We start from the raw sequence: 20,103 nt of genomic DNA, 5'->3' as shown, positions 1-20,103 counted from the left end.
CAGCGGTTCAAATCTCACCGGCTCAGGGTTGACTCAGCCTTCCATCCTTCCGAGGTGGGTAAAATGAGGACCCAGATTGTTGGGGGCAATATGCTGACTCTCTGTAAACCGCTTAGAGAGGGCTGAAAGCCCTATGAAGCGGTATATAAGTCTACTGCTATTTCTATTGCTATTTTACTTCTAGTTTTACCTTTATTAAATGATAAAGTCACCTCAGCGAGATGAGTGGCATAGAAGTTTAATAATACATGCAAACTTACATGCATAATCAGTAATACAGTTGTGTATGTGTAAAATGGAGGACATGGATCTGTCTCCTTTGTTATCACAGCTGTTTTGTGTCTCAAGCTGAATTAGCATAACCTCACATCTGGGTATCTGATTAACCACACAATATAAATGAAAAAACCTTGATATTATTTTGATGCTGGATTAATGCTGGATTAATGCAGATCCTGGTTGTCCTTGACTTGCAACCATCCATTTAGCAATCATTTGAAGTTACAGCAGGCACTGAAAAAAGTGACTTACAACCAGTCCTCTCGCACTTACCATCCTCAGAGCGTCCCCACACTCATGGGATCAAAATTTGGACGCTTGGCAACTGACATATATTTATGATGATTGCAGTATCCTGAAGTCATGTGAACACTATTTTTGACCTTCCTAGCTGCTTTCGACAGGCAACGTCACTGGGGGAAGCTGGATTCACTTAACTACCATGTTTCACTTAACAACCATGGCAAAAAAAGGGTTGTAAACTCAGTTGTGAGTCACTTAAACAAGCATCTTGCTTAGCAATAGCAGTTCTAGTCTCAATTGTGACTGTGAGTTGAAGACTATCTGTAGTTACTGTACTGCTTCTTGTGTCGTATCCGTCATTGGACATTGGCGATCCTATTTTTATCAACAGCCGCATGAAAAAGTGCTGTTGAATTACTGTACTAGTAGTTAGATTTCAGAGATGGCCTTTGTGAAGGATTTTGCAGCTTGACCCATGCCACTGTCAGGTTTAGTCTTCATGCCAAGTGAGCTCACAGCCCATAAAACCAGATGGTTTTTATAGTGATATTACTTTGCTTGTTCCTGGATTTTTTTTTAAGCATCTTTGCTATATCTCAATTTTGTACGTACGACTGCTATTTTAATATTTTGAACACTATTGCAAACTCCAGACCTTTTACAGAAAAGTGGCCTACAAATGTTTTGAAACCATAATTGCGCTGTCTCACAATGCAATAAGTAGAAGCGTTCCAAGATCCAAATGACTTACAAGAGTGAGATTCTTATAACCCAATATTTTAATCTCCCTCTTGTTTTCCTTATCTTTTTCCAGATCTCGAACCTGATGACTGCGGATCTTTGTGCATTTTCAGCGTCGACCACTCTTCATCCGTAAATCATCCTATTTGTATCCCGTGTCATGGATTTCAAACACACCCTTCTCCTTTGTCTTCGCCTGCTAAATTGCAGGGTCACAAAAGCTACGAAGGAACCTGTGAAATACCCGATTCTAAGTACAGTCCACTTGGTGGACCTAAGCCTTTTGAATGTCCTAGTATTCAGATTACATCCATCTCTCCAAACTGTCATCATGGAATAGAAGCCAACGAGAATGAATTGCACACCAACGGCACTCAAAATGAATATCTGGAAAGGCCTTCAAGGGACCACTTGTACCTTCCTCTTGAGCCATCTTACCGAGACTCATCCCTTAGCCCAAGTCCTGCCAGCAGCATTTCCTCTCGGAGCTGGTTCTCAGATGCTTCCTCTTGTGAGTCAGTCTCTCATATTTACGATGACGTGGATTCGGAACTGAATGAAGCTGCCGCTCGCTTTACCCTTGGGTCCCCTTTGGCATCTCCTGGAGGTTCTCCAAGAGGCTGCCCAGTTGACGACCCTTGGCAACAACCGTATGGATTCGGGCATGCCTTGTCACCGAGACAATCCCCTTGTCACTCTCCTAGGACTAGCATCACGGACGAGAATTGGCTTAGCCCAAGACCAACCTCCAGGCCCTCATCCAGGCCTACATCGCCCTGTGGGAAGCGCCGACATTCGAGTGCTGAAATCTGTTACCTCGGCTCCCTTTCTCCTCATCATTCTCCCTCTCCATCACCCGGACATTCTCCTAGGGGGAGTATCACGGAAGACACCTGGTTGAATTCTTCCCTCCATGGTCTCGGTCCCGGCCTTGCGTCTTTCCAGTGTTGCGGAGATACTGACATACCTCTTAAGACCAGGAAGACCTCCGAGGATCAGACTACAATTATTGCTGGGACAGCCGAGCTTTGTTCTGACGACCCAGGCAATTTATCTCCATCCCTTGAAACGGCGATAGACGATAGCTCCATATCCCATCATATGTTAAAAAAAGATTTGCCTGGTGACCAATTCCTTTCTGTCCCTTCACATTTTACCTGGAATAAACCAAAGCCGGGCCATACTCCTATATTTCGGTAAGTAGATTAAAGAGAACAAAATTAGATTTCCTACCTTCTGCCTTTCTGTTGATAGACTATGTGATGAATACCGGTAGTCCTTCAGTGATCAGTCAAAATTTACAAAAAGGAATTACGACCAGTCCTCGCACTTACAACAATTGCAGCATCTCTATGGTCACAAGATCAGAATTTGGGCACTTTGCAACTGATATATATTATAGTGGCTTTAGTGTCCCAGGTCATGTGATCTCCATTTGTGAACTTCCCAGCTAACTTACAAGAAACAAAGTCAGTGGGAAAGTGAGATTCACTTAACAGTCACTTGATTTACTTAACAACTGCAGTGGTTCACTTAACAGCTGTGGCATCTTCTCAGGGGTGGACTTCAAAAATTGCAGCAATGAGTTCGCTGCCCTGTTGCTGGGTGGGTGTGGCCATAGTGGGCGTGGCCTAGTTGGCCACCTGCACCACGGGGGGGGGGGCATTTTTGCCCTCCCCAGGCTCTGAAGGCTTTCCTTGAGCCTCTGGGAGGGCAAAAACTGCTTGCCCCTGGTAGGCCCATTTTGCCCCCTCCCTGAACCTCCATGCGGGCCCTGCACTTACCTGGCACGATGAACGGGCCGCATGGAGACTCCTGGTAAAGGAGGGGTGGGCGTGGCCAGCCAAGGGTCGCAATTGGGGATTCGCTGAATTAGGCAGAATCCTAGCTAGAGGATCGCCTGAACCTGTGCAAAACCCCAGCAGCCTACCCCTGCATCTTCTGCATGGCTATATGTTTAAAAGGCTTTCATTTGCTTTCTTTACTAATCAGTTTATTGCTATTCTGTGACAACTGGACACCCTGTGGTCATTCTTCACAGTGGTCTCATGAAAGAAGCCAATTCCAAAGAATTGTCTATGATCTTGGCTCTTTTGCTATGTAAGCCATAGTTGCAGTTAACTATATTTTTAGATTTGGAAGCAACTCTTGTTATTTGATATGGAAATGAAAGCATCTGTGTGTGTGTGTGTGTGGATGGGGAAGATTTTCATGAGCCCAAGATTTCTTTGCAGATTATTAAACTAACAGTGAAATAATTTATAAGAGTTTTTGTACTTTTGTCGCAAGAAACTTTAGAATGCAATTCCTGCAATCTCCGGGAAGTTTGGTTATAAATGTGAATGTACTCTTGCATGGAAAGCATTCAAATCAGAGGTGGTAGTCTACCAGTTTGGACCGGTTCATCCGAAATGGTAGTGGAAATCACGGGTGGCCCCGCCCATTCGCCCTGGTTCTATGGCATCCCATTTAGGCCCTTTTTTCATGAAAAGGCCTGCGAGCGAAGCATGCATGTGCGTGTGTGCGCTCACATTTGCGAACCGGTAGGGAAGATAAGTGAACACCACTCCTGATTCAGATCTCTTAACTTTAGCATTTTAAAATAAGCTAAGAACCTACCTTTAAATTGTAAGACTTTGGGATCAGGATGGTCACAAGGTTTCTTTGAAATATACTAAATTGTCACTTGCAGAGAGTTAAGCAAAAAAATTGTGGGTGCATTCACATTTTTACTAGACATATGTGTATTTAATAAACACTTGCAGTATTAAAAAAAGTTACTAATTGATTGATTACTTTTTTGCCCTGAAGTCAAACATCGACTCAGAGTCACTACATATATAGATTTTCTCCAGGAATTTTCTGGTTACATTGTTCTCATTCATATAAGGTCTTAAATGTGAAATAGGATGAGTAGCCATTTGATCTTAAATAAGATTAAATGTGCTTGCTAATTCTCTCTAGGATAAGCTGGGTTAGTGACCCCCATCTCAAAATAGTATGTGAAAGCTTCTTAGAAATCTGACTCTTTGTTTTAGCCTCTCTGGAGTGAGAATACACTAGGACAGCATACTTGGTATGGCTGGTTAATATTTTCTTAACTTGCAATAAGTAGCAGGCAAACTCAATAAATTGCCAAGCTTTGTGTTTTTAACTTTGCTTCTCAGTTTTTCTCACTTCTTTACATGGCTCATTCTTGTCAGATTCTGTATTTGGATGCTTGGTGGCATGTTTGGAGGAAATATGGTTAGCTGCACAAATACCTTTCTTCAAACAATTGGTTTCCACTCCTTGGAAAAGATTGAATATATTATATTTTAATAAGAGGTGCAATTGGAGTTACACTGCTATCACATTGAAGGCCAGAAAGCAACTCCAGTGCTACTTGCATTTTTTTTTTTAATCTAGGACATTAGTTTCATAGAAATAAATTCAGGGAACTTTGATTGCTCACTTCCAGAACTTAAAACTCATTCATTCATGTGACTCTTCCATACTTTCACACATCTCCGTGGCATTGTATTAGTTAAAATAAGTTAGCTTTAATACGGTTCATTAACCGCAGGCTATGAACATACTCTTACCCTAGTTCAGTTGTTTGTTTCATCGGTATCAAGTATTGGGCAAATAATTAAGGATAGGATATTTGGAATAAATGTATCAGTTTCTCTTGTAACAATTACATATTTGTCCTGTGTTTAAATGCAGTCTTCAGAAAAATTTCAGAAGGTAAGAAAAGTTGAAACAAAAAACACATTAAACTCAAAGTTTTTCCACTACGCAATTTTGTGGAATTCCTATGTATAAGTTTTTAAAACAATAAGAATATTGATATCAACGTGAGAGCAGAGTCAAGAAAGATGCAAACGGTAATTAACATCCATTTAGGTCATAGTTAAAAGAAGGAAAATCTTGCAGTGTCCCGTGAAAAAAATTGAAGGTAAAAAGAGCTTGGTTTTTGCAGCAAAGCAGTGATCTGAAAAATACCTTCAAGCAGAAACACTTAAAAGAAATAAGGGTTTTAAAAGGCCTCCACAGTTCTCAAACTTGAAAATAATTAAAAGTCTCTGTGGAGATCTCAAGAGATCAAGAATATTTTTGAGCTATAAAATTTCTACTAATAAAGTGGTGGTGGTGGGAATAAATAACAATAATTTTAAGAGAAGAATAGAAAGCCTATAAGGAATCTATAGGGAATATTAAAGAGAGTCCAAACTTTTACAAGGGCCATTATAAGAAACTATTTCTTATTTTGAACTTCTAAACAGCAGATAAATAGTAAGCATGCATTCAAATTTGCTAAAAGATGTCATGTTTTACTTGAACATATAGAGGCTACGGAAACATTACTCAGGGGTTCCTTGAAACATATAATTTTACCAGATGTCCTTTAAACTTGTATAATACTCTAATAGGGATTGTTAAATGCTATTGGTGTAAAAGGAATATTAAAATCAAGGCTAGTGCAGATAAATCAAAACTTTGCATTGGTGTCTTCACAGATGTTGTTAGAGGAGTGTTTTCTATTTTTTTTCAAGATGTTTTCTTTTTTTTAAATCTTCTGCTCTAGTTTCTGTTCATATAAATAGTTCCTGATTTTTGTTTCATGCTTGTTCTAATTATACTTGTTTTGCCTGCTTTCTTCCTTCATTTCACTGTTGTTACAATACATCAATGTTTCCCAATCTTGGCAACTTTTTAGTTTTAAAGTGTGGACTTCATCTCCCAGAATTCTCCAGCCAGCTGGGAAATAGTGGAGTTAGGAAACACTGATGTGTGTGATCAGAGATATTCAGGCTATGAGATTACAGGGTAGTGAAAACTAGGGACTGAGAATCTATTTTTTAAGATATTAAAGCCTGTCTTGAGTTGATCTTTGACTCCTGGTGACTACATGAAATTTCTTGGCAACAATATGAAAGTGATTTGCCTTCCTCTAGGGCAGCGATGGCAAATCTTTTTTGGCTCGCGTGCCATAAGTGGGGGGAGCTCAGGGGCGGTAGTGTGTGGGTGTGCCACACTCATAATGCAATGCACAACCGCCCCAGTGTGCATGTGCACACTAGAGGCGCTCCCCCCATTTTTTGCATGCTTTTTTTACCCCCTCCCCAAGGCTCCAGAGGCTTTATAGGAGCCTGGAGAGGGCGAAAACAGCCTCCCCCGCCCCCCGGAAGTCCTCCGGAGGTTTCAGGGACCTTCAGGAGGCTTCCCTGAAGCCTCCGGAGCAGTCAAAACGACCCTCCCAGCAAACCGGAAGTCCGTTCCCGAACTTCTGATTTGCTGGGGAACATGGACCTTACTTCATTTCCAAGGCATGTACAACTTTAAAGGTAAGAAACATCACTTTGTGCCTGTTGCGACGCCTGTCTTTTATAACAATGCCCCTCCAGATAATCTGGAGGTCTCAACCCTGTTGGCCTTTTGCAAGGCATTAAAATCCTGGCTATTTGCCCCAGGTGCTTGGGACAGGAGGTTAAGCAGGGTCTGCTAGCTGACGTTTTAACTTTGTATGTTGCCCAAAATAACTGCTATAAGATGAGTGGCCACATAAATAGTATAAACAAACAAACCTGCTTGTGTCAGCAAGTACCAAGGCAATATCTTGGTTTCTTCATTTGTACTAACTGAATATTCCAAGTGATCTTCAAAGGCAATCCATATAGAGCAGTCTAGTCAAATTAAAAGAGGCTTGCTCCTGGAGAGGAAAGCTATGGCAAATTTAGACAGCCTACTAAAAAGCAGAGACATCACCCTGCCAACAAAAGTGTGTATAGTCAAGGCCCTGGTTTTCCCAGTTGCAATGGATGGATGTGAAGATTGGACCATAAGGAAGGCTGAGCGCCAAAGAATCGAGGCCTTTGAACTGTGGTGCTGGGGAAGAGTCCTGCGAGTCCCTTGGACTGCAAGGCGGTCCAACCAGTCAGTCCTAGAGGAGATCAACCCTGACTGCTCTTTAGAAGGCCAGAGCCTGAAGATGAAACTCAAATACTTTGGCCACCTAATGAGAAAGAAGGACTCACTGGAGAAGAGCCTCATGCTGGGAACGATTGAGGGCAGAAGAAGGGGATGACAGAGAATGAGATGGCTGAATGGAGTCACCGAAGCAGTAGGCGTGAGCTTAAATGGACTTTGGAGGATGGTAGAGGACAGAGGCAGCTTTTGAAGTAGCCACACCTTTTCCAAATTTCATTCTCTTGGAACCTTTTCCAAATTTCATTCTCTTTGACGTCATAGGTCCCAGATTTTGGATAAATTCTGTGAGTTTTCCTATTCGAAGTGCCTTGGTTCAAAAATTGTTGCCCTATGATGCACCATTTTGCCCATTTGAAAGTCATGACAATGAGGGGTTTTGTAGTCTATACAGTAGTTTAGGTAAGTGGTGCTAAGGGTGTGGATTAGCCTTGCAAGGTCTTTAAGCTGCAAAGAGTGATACAGTTGGTACCCTACCTAAATCATACCCCTTCTCTATTGTCTCCTTCTGTCCATTCAGTAGTAACCACAAGTCCAGAAGGATCAATATCTTGTGGAGCTACTCTTTCAAGGGGAAGTACTATTCTATCTAAATACAGTACCAGCAATATCAAGAAACTTTGATGGACAGATAGTAACGCTGATATGTTTGGATTCAACTTCAACCTATCACAAGCTGCAGGTTCTGAGTCAAGGCATTGTCAGCATCCCTGGTGTAGCAGTGGATAATGCTACAACCAGCATACTGAAGATACCATAACCTTTAAACTGATGGATGACCTACTAAAGTGGCTTTGTGTCCATGTTAAAACAAGTGACAAAATCCAGAGTTCCTTCCTCCTCCTACCCACAAGCTGGAACTGGCCACCCAAGGAATTGTAATTATTATAAGGCAGTGCCTCCAATCCATACTTGGGAGGTAATTCTAATTAATTCCTAATTAACAGAACTAATTGACATGGGTAAGGAGATTTCATAACTCTAGTGAGCTGAATGTCGGTAGGAATGAGCTTCTAGTAAGGTCACACTTGATGTTAAAATCCTAAGGCCGTGATGGCAAATCTATGGCACGCATGCCACAGATGGCACATAGAGCCCTCTTTGCGGGCACACCAGCCGTTGACTCAGCCCAGCTCCACTGTGCATGCACACATGCCTTCCGCTGACCTGCTGATCTTCGGGTCTCTGTCGCGCATGTGTGTATGGGGCGCATAAGAGGGTTGTGCACGGGCATGCCCGGGGCGGGCTGCATGTGCATAGGTCGCTCGCATTGCATTTTGGGGGTTTGCCCATTTGGGGTCTGGAAAGCCACCTGCACCAACCTGGAAGCCAAAAATGGGTGAGGGAGGGGCAGGGCTCATGGGTAGGGGACGCGCGCACATATACCCCCCCGGGCTCAAGCGTGCAGGGGGGGTTTACTTGCATTGCATTTTGGGGTTTAGCATGCGTGCTCTTTGAGCACTCCAGAAAGATTAGCCATCAGTGTCTTAAGGGGAGGAGTGACGTTTAAGGTAATCCATCAGGAGCATGGAAGCATCTGAAAACAATTGGGAAGCCAGTGCTCATAGGACAGGGAACTCCACAATTCAACCTGGCAAATCCCTTTTGAATTCTTATCAAGAAAACTGTGGGCATGACTCAGACATGTGTGATCATTTGTGTGGCAGAAGATGAAATCCTCTGGTTAGAATGTGTTGCCCAAGTTAATGAGTACATTCACACTTCATAAATAGTTCTGGAAATGATGGTACAGTTAGAACAATGTTGCGGTGAGATTTGCTCTTTGCTGGTGATGGTAATAACAGAGGAATTCCTCATCCCACCCCCACCCCGAATATTCAAAGATAGAATGAAACAAAGAACAAAGTTAGGAAAACATACAATTGTCACAGTGGAACTGACGCATATTAAATTAAATTAAAAACAAGAAAATGAGAGAAATGTTTTAAGCACTGAGACATCCGGTAAACTTTCAGCTCATGAGATTAATCATTGCTGAGGTTTATGCATGGAAATAAGATTGAAAGAACATAGAAATACTATTGAAGTGCTTTACAAAGAGGAGTATAGAATGACAAGCATTTGTAGACAGAACTATGCCCACTAGTAGGAGAGACAGTAAGGCAGCTGTCAAACAGAAAAGCATCAAGGACAGATGAAACCTTCTGTTTAAAACTGCAGCCTGCAACCAAAAATGGTGGGGGAAATATAGCATCTTTATATTAGAGACCATGGAACAGGATTGTTTAACATATGCATAAAGGAACAGTATATCTAAGTGGAATGTCTTGCCTTCAGAAGTTGTGAGTGCTGCATCACTGGAGGCTTTTAAGAAGAGGTGTCTTTTAAGCAACTTGTCTGAAATGGTACAGGGTTTGCTTGAGCAGAGGGTTGGATTAGAAGACCTCTGAGGTCCCTTCCAGCACTGATACTCTTTGTTCTATATATCCGTACCAAAGAAAGGAAATGAAAGAGAATGGAAATTTCTAAACTTTGTTCCCAGATAATGTCCCGGTTGATATCTCTGGAGAGTTGTTGTTTCAACACAGGCCCAGTGTGGTGTTAATTGTGAAGGTATTGGACTGTAAGCGAGGAGACCCAGGAACAAGTTCACCCTCAGCCATGAAAAGGCACGGAGTGGTTTTGGGTTAAGGCCTGTCTCGCTCAGCACAACCTGCCTCACTGTAGTCTAATCAGAGGGTACCAATGTTTGAAAAGCGCTTTAAATCCCATTTTAATGAACATGTAAGACTCAACATGGTGGCGAGAATTCCAGAATTGAGTTTTCACAAAAGAAACCGTCTCTTATCTAAAGCCACCATTTGCCTCATCTCCGGCAGAAGGTGTCTGAAACTTGATGGGCTTAGAGATGAAAATCAGCACTTTCAGTTGCTCTCAAAAACAGTGGTAGAGTTGCAGTCTAAAACATGCTGCAGAATTGAACATTTCCCCTTAGACTCAAATTCCAGCGTCCATAGGCTTTGCACTCAAAACAATAATATATACTCAAAACTCAAAATATATACAAAATTGTGTATTTTTAATGTGTGTGCTCTTTGAACACAGTGGTAGAATTTCGAACGTACCTGTGCGTATGTGACACTTTATTTCTGTTAGTTCTGCATGTTGGAGGATATCTACTGTTCTGTTAGGATCTTCTTAAACATGCGTAGACTGTGTTGATAGCCAAACTATCATTACCACATCCTTGGTTTACTCCCGTGATGGCGAACCTACGGCACGTGTGCCAGAAGTGGCACGTGGAGCCATGTCGCCTAGCATGCACGGCATTGCCCATTCCTCTTCCAGGTTTCTGGTGCGCATGTGCGCATGACGATCAGCTGGCTTTTGTGTGCGCGGCAGTGCCAGAAACTGAAAGAGCTGGTCTTCCATTTTCCAGCATGAGCATGCATGCCGGCCAGTAACTGGAAGTCTAGCTGGCCGGTGTGTATGCTCCCGCCGGAAGCCGAAAGTGCATTTTACGGTATGTGCATGCCCCCTGGGTAGTTCCTCTTCCGGGTTGTGGCCCAGATGAGCGAGTGCACTCCCTTTTCGACACTTGGTGCCAAAAAGATTCGCCATCACTGGTTGACTCCATTAACCTAATTCTGGAGTTTCGCAAATAAGGAGTATCCCCATAAGATTAGGTTCATACCAAAGGCTAAGCCCCCCTCCCCATATCATGTAAAATTAAAACTAACCAAGCTTAATGGGCTACTCCTATAACATTGAGACATCTGGTTTTTGGCTCTCTGCAAGTTGACAACATTTTCTTTTCTCTTTTTCCTCCTCTTCACTCCCCAAATATAGAAAGTTCAAAAGAGATTTGGCCAGCAAACATCCTTCTGATGTGCATGATAAGGAAAGGGGTGCACCACAAGTGATACCTGACAGATGTTCTCCTTTTACCAGACGTGTGCAGGGAGTTAACTGTTATTTACTACTTTAAAAATTGTTAATTGCTCTTTAGTTTAAAAAAAAAAAGAGACTTAGAAAATACTAGAAGGAAAGAATAGAAAGAAAGTTTGCAGTGTAAAGACCAAAAAGGGAAAATGGATTGGGCAATCAGGAAAAAACAATATTGGCTAATAACTATACAGTTCTTCTAAGTATTCTTTTCGTTAAGGAGGTTGAAACCTAAAACCTTTTTTAAGATGACAGACGAATTGACCCTAACGGACATGTGGAGAAGCTTGCACCCAAAAGAAAATATACTTTTTATTCCAAGCCCCATAAATCATGGTCGAGGATCAACCTGGTATGGATGAACAAGGAAGTAGGGAAAGGGATAGAGAAGATAAGAGATTTCCCCAAATATGTGGGCAGACCATAACCCCCTTGAAATAATATGGAGGGGCCAAAGAAAAAAGAAGAGAAGATAATACAATAATACAATAATACAAAGCAGAATTGGAAGGGACCTTGGAGGTCTTCTAGTCCAACCCCTGCCTAGGCAGGAAACCCTATACCATTTCAGACAAATGGCTATCCAACATCTTCTTAAAGACTTCCAGTGTTGGGGCATTCACAACTTCTGGAGGCAAGCTGTTTCATTGATTAATTGTTCTAACTGCAGGAAATTTCTCCTCAGTTCTAAGTTGCTTCTCTCCTTGATTAGTTAAACCCCCAGACATTAACCCCCCAGATTTTAAAGGAGAAGGAATATACACAAAGGATCACTCCAAATTTTGAGTTAGCAATTCAGATATTTCTTGTGACATTACAATGGAAAGCTATGAGTAGCTGTGTCTACAGAAAGGAACCTGAACAAAAATTTCATATCTAGATTATTCACCAATAATGTATATAAATTATTCAGCTATGTTGAGTAAACGTAGCCTACAAGTATATTTGTTGACCAAGCGATAAGTGCTCATACAAGTTGAGGACTTTCAAAGTGCCGACACATGTCTTAGAAAAATAAACACTTTAAAGTATATAGATATTAAGAAGTTAAAACATTTACACATAGCTGTATTTGTTCATCTAGTGTTTTAATTCAGTTCCTTATTAATGGCAAACATATTAACATTTTAAAGTTGAGATAAAACACTGAATCATTAAACATGGCTTTTGATTTTAAAGCCACAATTAAGTTTTCCTAGATTCCTTATGAAGTAGGAGTTTCTTCTATTTTATCCTGCCTATGTTTCCCAGCTGAGTTCTCCTGACATTTTTTGTACCTTGGTTGCATCATCTCTGATCACGTTTGAAACGGACTTTTATTCAGTTAAAAGTACACCAAAGAGCTAGTTACTAATCAGTTCTTAAAACCTCAACATTTTACTTGGCTAAAGTTTCCGATGTCAGTTAAAAAGCAACCTGGCATTTGACCCTTTAAAATTGGACTGTTTAAGAAAAAAACTTCAGAAACCTGAAAGATCTCACTGGCTATTCGTTTTTTGAGCAACCGATACGGTTTCAGTTTGTTTCTTACGTTGGCAAATGTAGAAAAAACAACCCTGGCTTAACAAGCCTGAGGAAAACTCCTTCGATGTTCACAATAGCATGGTTCAAAGCAAAAAGCCCAAGATCGAGATTAGAAATCTTGAATGGTGAAAAGTTTTGTGGTTGGTCATTCGGCCGCCAGATATTTTGCTCTGAAGCGCAGCAGGTTCTCTAACTAACTGAAGTTAAATCTGTCACAGGAAAAGGGCAACTTACTGTTTCTACTCGATCATCTCCCTTTTTTTAAACGAAGGATTTACTGATTAATTTCCTTTTAGAGGTTATGCAATGGATGCAGATCTAATCGTACTTGATTGATTCAATCCATTAGCTAGATATCTAAAAGAACCAGTTCAATGGGAATGTTTTGTTTGTTTTGCCTGACTTAATGCATCAGTTTCAGTTTAACTACCAGTTTCTCAATAGTACACCCGGGCATCATTACTGATTTCTCTAATCCTGGGCACAAGAAATATCAATAACAATAAAGCCACATCAGTGCTACACCTGGTGGTTATATTACAAACTTTCCCTGTGAAAAGAACCTGATTGCATCATCTTTATTGGCAAATCCTTTTTTGGACCTTTGTTTTGGCACCTCTATTTATTTATTAGGTTTTTGGGTTGTTTTTTTTTTGACCTTTTGAAAGTTCCATTCTCCAAGAAATGGTGAATATTACGTGTTACTATTAATGCAGCCACTATATCTGTACCAGTGCTCTTTTTTCCACTAGTTTATAAAGCAGATCTTGGATTATCTTTCATATTTCATGCCCTAGCAGTCCAGATTCTCCCCCCCCCCGCACCCGCCCCGCTTTCTTTTTAAAGATATATTTGAAATCCTCTTTGATTTTCCATCTTCTGCAGTTTAGAAAAGGGTGAATGATTGACTAGTTCCTTGATTTGGTAAGAAGCGCGTTAGTAATTCTACTTTTAACCTGGAAAAACTCTCTGGCGATTGTGTTAAATAAGGAGGACGTCGCTTAATTTTAGAAGATAAGTTTAAATAAACCAGACAACTATGAAAGCCAAGCTGTAGCAGTTTAGGATCTATTGAGGGGAAAGTCGATCTTGTACAGATTCAGATTAGATTATTGTTAGCCAGTGTCTGCTTATGCTCTGAAATTAAGGGTTATATGTTCATTAGCGGTAGTCTTTCCATTACTTCAGAGATAGGAGTCTTACAACCTAGTCATAAATATTTTGGAATAATACAGAATGTTTTCTCAGCGAAGTGGCTCTCTGCATTTATTGTCTTTGTAGTGTGAAATGTTCTTTAATAATGGTTGTTTCTGCTAACTATCACAATTTGAATGCAAGCTCATTGTTCGTGCCACGCTGTGTTTAAACCGTTTCTTTAAAAATGGACTTGAAATGCTTATCTGCCTCCTTTGCTAAGGTTGCATTAGGCACTTTCTCATGTTATCACAGTACAATATGCTTAAATCCTAGCTCGCTAGCTAATCTTTTTATTTTTAATATTTATCTTTCCCTGCAACAAGAATCCTGTGTAGCTGGTGGTAGCTTGATGTTCCATTAACACATGCTTAATGCGTGTGCATAACAACAATACTGCAATTCATATAGGATCTTTGTAGAGGGATAGTAAAACTGAATGAAAGGAATTCCACAGATAGTTCACTTTGGTGTGCTCGACAAAGGGCTTAAATGCTTCTGGAAAGTTATGAGTTAGGTCATTCAGAGTATCATGCGTGCAGATAGTGCAGGTTTATGAAATATGCCACACTTTTGTAATAGAGTTTTAGTCATAACTCTGCCTCTTCATGCATAGGAGAGCTATTAGAGTCTTAGGGGGAAAAACAGTTGATGCAAATTTGTTTCTATTTCCCCCCCCTTGGCCCTTCACATCTGCTTTCTTCTTGCTGGTAACTAATATTTGTTAACATAAAACAATTATAATTGAATTATTTTAAAAATAAATTAAAATAACATTTAATATGGAAAAGACAGTCTCTTTAAATCTTTGTTTAAAACACTTCACAGCTTTATTACTATATTTATAGTGTTATCTCCAAAAAAATGTGGACATTGAAAGGGAGGTTAGAAAAAGATTATATTTGTATTGAAATATGTGCACTTCTTGGTTTTAGCACATCTTCATTGCCGCCTCTAGACTGGCCTTTACCCATACAATATGGGCAGTGTGAACTGAAAATAGAAGTACAACCAAAAACCCATCACAGAGCACATTATGAAACGGAAGGCAGCAGAGGAGCAGTAAAAGCATCTACTGGTGGTCATCCTGTAGTCAAGGTAAGAGATGCGAATATGTGGCTTTTCTGTGAATCCCATTTCCCCCTGCTGTAGTGGTATGTGGGAATGGCCTTGGGAGGCAGGATGAAGACTCTGCAGCCTAAGCCATGGTCTTTCTCCTGCCCCCACTGTCATCCCCAAATATCATTATACCTACATGTTCTTGGTTAGAATAAAAACAATTGTCTACAGGAATGAACAGTGTTTGGATAGAATTATGTCAGAACTCTGAAGAGTGCTGGCTTATTATTCATGAGCAAGTAGGCCTGCTAATTGCTCTTAACTTGCTACTTCTGTTATTGCTACTTCATTTAAAGTAATTTCATTTTCTAGGAACATAGCCAGATCTCCTTGTTAGTTGCTGACAATATCAGAAGCTGCGGCCTAAAGTTTACTTACTTATAATTTATGGCTTGCTTAGAAATGACAAGAAATTTGCACATAACACTAAGGTGAAGTCATTCTTGGGCACAGAAGTATACTTGCTATGAATGAAAACCCAAAATTCTGATTTGTGCATATTTTGGTCATTGATATTTTGTGTAGGCATTAGCAGACATGTATTATCACAGTCAGTCAATGCAAATGGTGGTTGTTTCCAGGAGCAAGTACGCTTTTATTACTATGATACTTTCCCTTGTTCCAACACGTGAGAGGGAAATGGAAAGATACGGTAGCATGAATATAGTCTGCACACAAATGGTATTTAGTAGAGCAAGGTGCAAGTTTCTTGACAAGCAGTAGCCAACAGATTTAACGTTGCCCTTCTACCTATGTGCCTAAACAGGAGATTGAATATTTTTTCATAATACTTAAGTAAAACATTAGGTATAAACCAGAGTGTAAAGCACGTGTTCCCTTGATCATAAAATGAGGTAAGTAGGTGAATGCCAAACAAATACTTAGTTTGTATGTGCTAAACATTAACAGGCTTTGTAATATTCAGGCAAACATTAAAATAGCCAGTGATTGCAGACTGTATTTTTCTACACGGTGCATAGTTTTGTTGTAAGCATGGGCTTTTAGACATACTGCACTGAATTGGTTTAATAGATAATCCAATACAACTTTACAGTACTTGGAATTAAGTACAGTTCTGTTCACTGGAGTTTATTTCCTTATACATGAGCCTGGGACTCAGTGTTGATTGTGGCCAAATCTGAGCTTATCTTGTTATGTAATAATTGAAATAAAAATTAGAAAATGAAATCCTCCTTCTTTTATTATAGTATTAAAACTGTAATATGCTAAAATGATTTATCTTGCATCTGACAATAAATGCCCTTTTAGCATGAGGATCTTAATGCTTCATAGTTAACATATCCCATTTAATTTAAATCATTATCATATTGCTCAAAACAGTTTTGCTAAATCTTTATTATTTTTTACAAACTTCGCGATAAATGGTTATTAAAGTGTACAGTTGGACTGGGGTATTTGCAGACTGAAGACTCACGTGAAGGCCAACATTTATGTGTTGCATACAGTATGTATTTTTTTCCATTTCTCCTTTTGATGGAAAACAGAGTATTATAGTTCGTCTAGAAGGAAGTTGGGACATGCAAGTCACATTTATATATGTGTGCATTATTTTGTGAAACGGCAATTCATTTGCAAGTAACATTATTGAATCAACAGTTTTAAGGAGTTTTTTTGTAATAGTGATTGAGCTACCTAAATATTGTGATATTAGATATATTAAGATAAACAATGCATGAAAATCTTTTTTATATAGCAATTGTTTATTATTTTGGGGTTCTTTTTGGAAATGTGAAGAGATCTGGGAATTCTTGTCTGAATCTTGCAAGATTTTAGGTGGGAATACCATAGTTTATGAGATGTAGTGGTTTTGCAAGGTTTATACAATAATCTGAACCTCATGTATAACAGGTGCTTGACATTGCTGGTATGTGTAAGTATATATTATTGTATATTATTGTTCCAAAGAAATAGGCTTAGAATTGTGGAAGAGAAATTACATATCAATAGTGTGTTTTTCTGCATAGAACATCTTTGATTTTAAAAAAAAAGTTTTCTTTGGGGGAAAAGGATAATATTGCGAGTATAACTTCTGATGAAGTTTCTAGAAATGGAATATTTAATAAATGTATAGGAAATATTGTTGAAAATGGAAAGAGGATATGGTATCTTGAATGTAATCCTGGTTGATAGGGAAGAATTCATTGATGAAACATAATTGTCAGAAATATTAAAAGGAAATGTGACCATGTTATGTGAAGTCCAAAATACAGAAGGTGTTGGATATTCAAGATTTTGGATAACTGTTTACAAAAGTATAAGGACATTTTGAATAAAATTCTTGGTAAGAAATTCTGAAGACTCCTGAAAATTGAAATATGTGAAGATACAGCTGCAATCTGTTCCCATCAGAGAATAAAAATGAGGAGGTTTAAAGAAGCCAGTATATGATACCTTAGTAAGAACCACTGAGCTGATGGAACTTAAAAGGGCCTGTGTCACATTAAGGAAACTCAAAAGTCCATGGAGGGGGAAAAAAGGCAGGTATTGTAGGTGATGAGTAGGTTGCGGTCAAATGCATCATCAGTTTGGAATATCTACATCTTAAATCCCCCTCCCCCTCCCCGTTGAACTCCATTGACTCTTATCTGGTGCCAATTTGCCTTGGCTGTTAGTAGATCAGATTCTTGTGTATAGGTAGCATGAATAAACTTGTAGTTCTTTTGAACTCTATCCTGGTTCCTGATTTCTTGACAGATATCTTCCAAATAAAAACGTTAGGAAGACCAAAGATCAACGTGAAGAATAGTTATGAATGATTAAAAAAAGGAAGAAAAAGTGCTTCCTAGGCTATATTAGATGACGTTTGAAGATGATGATGCTTAAAGAAGATAATTTATGTCAACTGTGACAAAGACAAGCTTTGCCAATCTAAAGGGTGATTTGTACCCATTATAAGCAAAGGGATGATTTCATGCCTCTTTAAGAGTTTGATTATACACTTAGGAACTGAAGAGCTTTCAAATATTATCTCAGAACTATTATCTATAATGCATGAGAAACAATGGAGAATTAAGTTATGTCTTCAACTTCAAAAATGGGATAATTATGAATGTGGAAATTTTTAGAAAGCCTGCAAAAATGGCATTTTAGAATAAAAAAATGGCATTTTAGAATAAAATATCAGTGTTCATGTGTGAATCATTGTATTGTTTACAAGAATTAAAACATTCTTAGAAAAAAAATATTCCAAGCCAGATCTCTCACTGATCTCAGATAATGAGAATGGCTTAAACATAGTTCTTTAATATTGTACTAGCAAAGCATTTAACAGCCTCTGTTTTAAAAAAAAATAAAAATGACCTTATTATTGATAACGTTGCTATAGTATTTGGAGCGATGGATGGTAAAGCAGCTGTAGTAAACTGATGCTCATTAATTGATCTATATCAATCGGTCCTGTGTATTAAAATAAATAATGTGGCAGAGGCTGTGGATGGTTTGCTTATTAAATGTACATACAACACAGAGGTAGAGAGGCCTATCAATATTATTGAAAACAGACTCACATTAAAAAAAATGAAGCTGGGGAAAAAGGGTTGCAATAAGCAAGATAAAATTCACAGAGGGGAGGAGAAAGCTAAATCTTATTTATTGGGTAAAATTTATTGAGCCAAATCTTAATTGGCATGTAACTAATATGAATTATCAGCATAATGCGGCTGTTAGAATTGCTAACAAATTCTTTTTATAAAATAATTTTCTTTAAAATTAGAGATTGATTGCAGCCATCCTTATTTTGCAATTTTATTAGAAAGTGCTCTTTCAATTTTATCAAACCTTTGACCCATTCTGTCCAGAAACATAGCTGAAAGGTATTCCAACATTTGTCCTGAGGATATCTGCTTTTTTCCCTTTATCCTCCAACTTTAATGTCCAGCCTTTAAAGTGTTCATATCATTTAAAAAAATGAAAGAAATCTCTATTTTCCCATGAGCCAATATCTTCCAAATAATTCAAAATTATAATTACAAATCCTTCTGGCCTTTTAATCTATTGTTGACTTTTCAAAATCTACATACTTAGCACCCTTTTGCTGCATAGTCCCCCCCCAAAATAATATATATATATATATATATAAATTTCCAAACCAAATTTACACCATCAGGCTGCTTTGTGAATATGTCTTTAATGTAGTCTCAACTTTCAGTCACTCCATTCATCAACTGACTGTGAAAACAGCAGTTTTTGTGATCTGCTCACAAGGAGCTGCTCTCTAGAGTCAGGTGGATGATATTAAGGATCTTTCCTTTGTTCCCAAGAGGTCGTCCAGTGATGAGTCACCTTGCAAAAGATGTCTTGATACCCAGCAAAACCAGTGAAGCATAACTCACCCACAGCACTTACAGGAAACCTTTCAGAATTGTTAGTAAATTCTGAAGCCGGATTAATTATAAAAAAATATAATTCTGTTCTGTATTAGTTAGTCATAGAAAACTGAAATGAAAGAGTGATGAAGGGTGTATTTTAGAAATGTGTAGGTTATAATAGTAGCGTATCAAACAGTGAAATAGAAATGAATTCCAGAAGTATGAACTGCACAACAGAAACCTGTGCTTGGTGGAGTTTTAAGTGCAAGAGCTGTTGCACAGGGGCAGTCCCACTCCCTGGCAGAAGCAGACCTTAATTTAGTTTAGGGGTGTCCAATCTTGGCAACTTTTAAGACCTGTAGATTTCAACTCCCAGAATTAGCCAGCCAGCAAAGCTGGCTGGGTAATTTTGGGAGATGAAGTCCACAGGTCTTAAAGTTGCTAAGATTGGACACTCCTGATTTAGTGGCATGGAGAACTGTTATGGCTGGGACGTCTCCCGCTGCAGTAGATATTTAAGTGTATTGTCATATTCTTAGCTAAATGTCTATGGAAAGTCTCAGCCATCCAGGTCATGGTAGTCCCAAAGGGGCTTTCTCAAGAGGCAACTGGATTTCCTTTGTTTTTCCTTGAAGAGGTTTTGCTTCTCATCCAACTGAACTGAAGAAGCTTTGTGGATGAGAAACAAAACATCTTCAAGGAAAAACAAAGAAAATCCAATTGCCTCTTGAAAAAGCACCTTTGGGACATATTCTTGGTCCTTCACAACGTCTGCTGGGCCTGCCTTCTTGACTGTTAG

At 39.3% G+C, this 20,103-nt stretch overlaps 1 protein-coding gene across 2 annotated transcripts in view; it reads left to right on the top strand.

Annotated features, from left to right (window-relative positions):
- The window catches only part of NFATC3 (nuclear factor of activated T cells 3), a 58,236-nt gene that overhangs the window by 8,384 nt on the left and 29,749 nt on the right, over positions 1-20,103 (top strand). For both annotated transcript variants that reach the window (XM_087728663.1, XM_087728662.1), the window contains exons 2-3: positions 1,337-2,459; positions 14,793-14,955. In XM_087728663.1, the coding sequence (XP_087584789.1) occupies positions 1,337-2,459; positions 14,793-14,955 (1,286 nt within the window). The remainder of the gene's footprint in view (positions 1-1,336; positions 2,460-14,792; positions 14,956-20,103) is intronic.

This window comes from Thamnophis sirtalis, unplaced genomic scaffold (genome assembly GCF_051295495.1).
Source record: "Thamnophis sirtalis isolate CommonGarterSnake01/CBP01778 unplaced genomic scaffold, rThaSir2_p1.2 scaffold_14, whole genome shotgun sequence".
Classification (NCBI taxonomy): Eukaryota; Metazoa; Chordata; class Lepidosauria; order Squamata; family Natricidae; genus Thamnophis; species Thamnophis sirtalis.
Note: the sequence above shows the minus strand (reverse complement) of the source record. Positions and strands in the feature narration are given on the sequence as shown.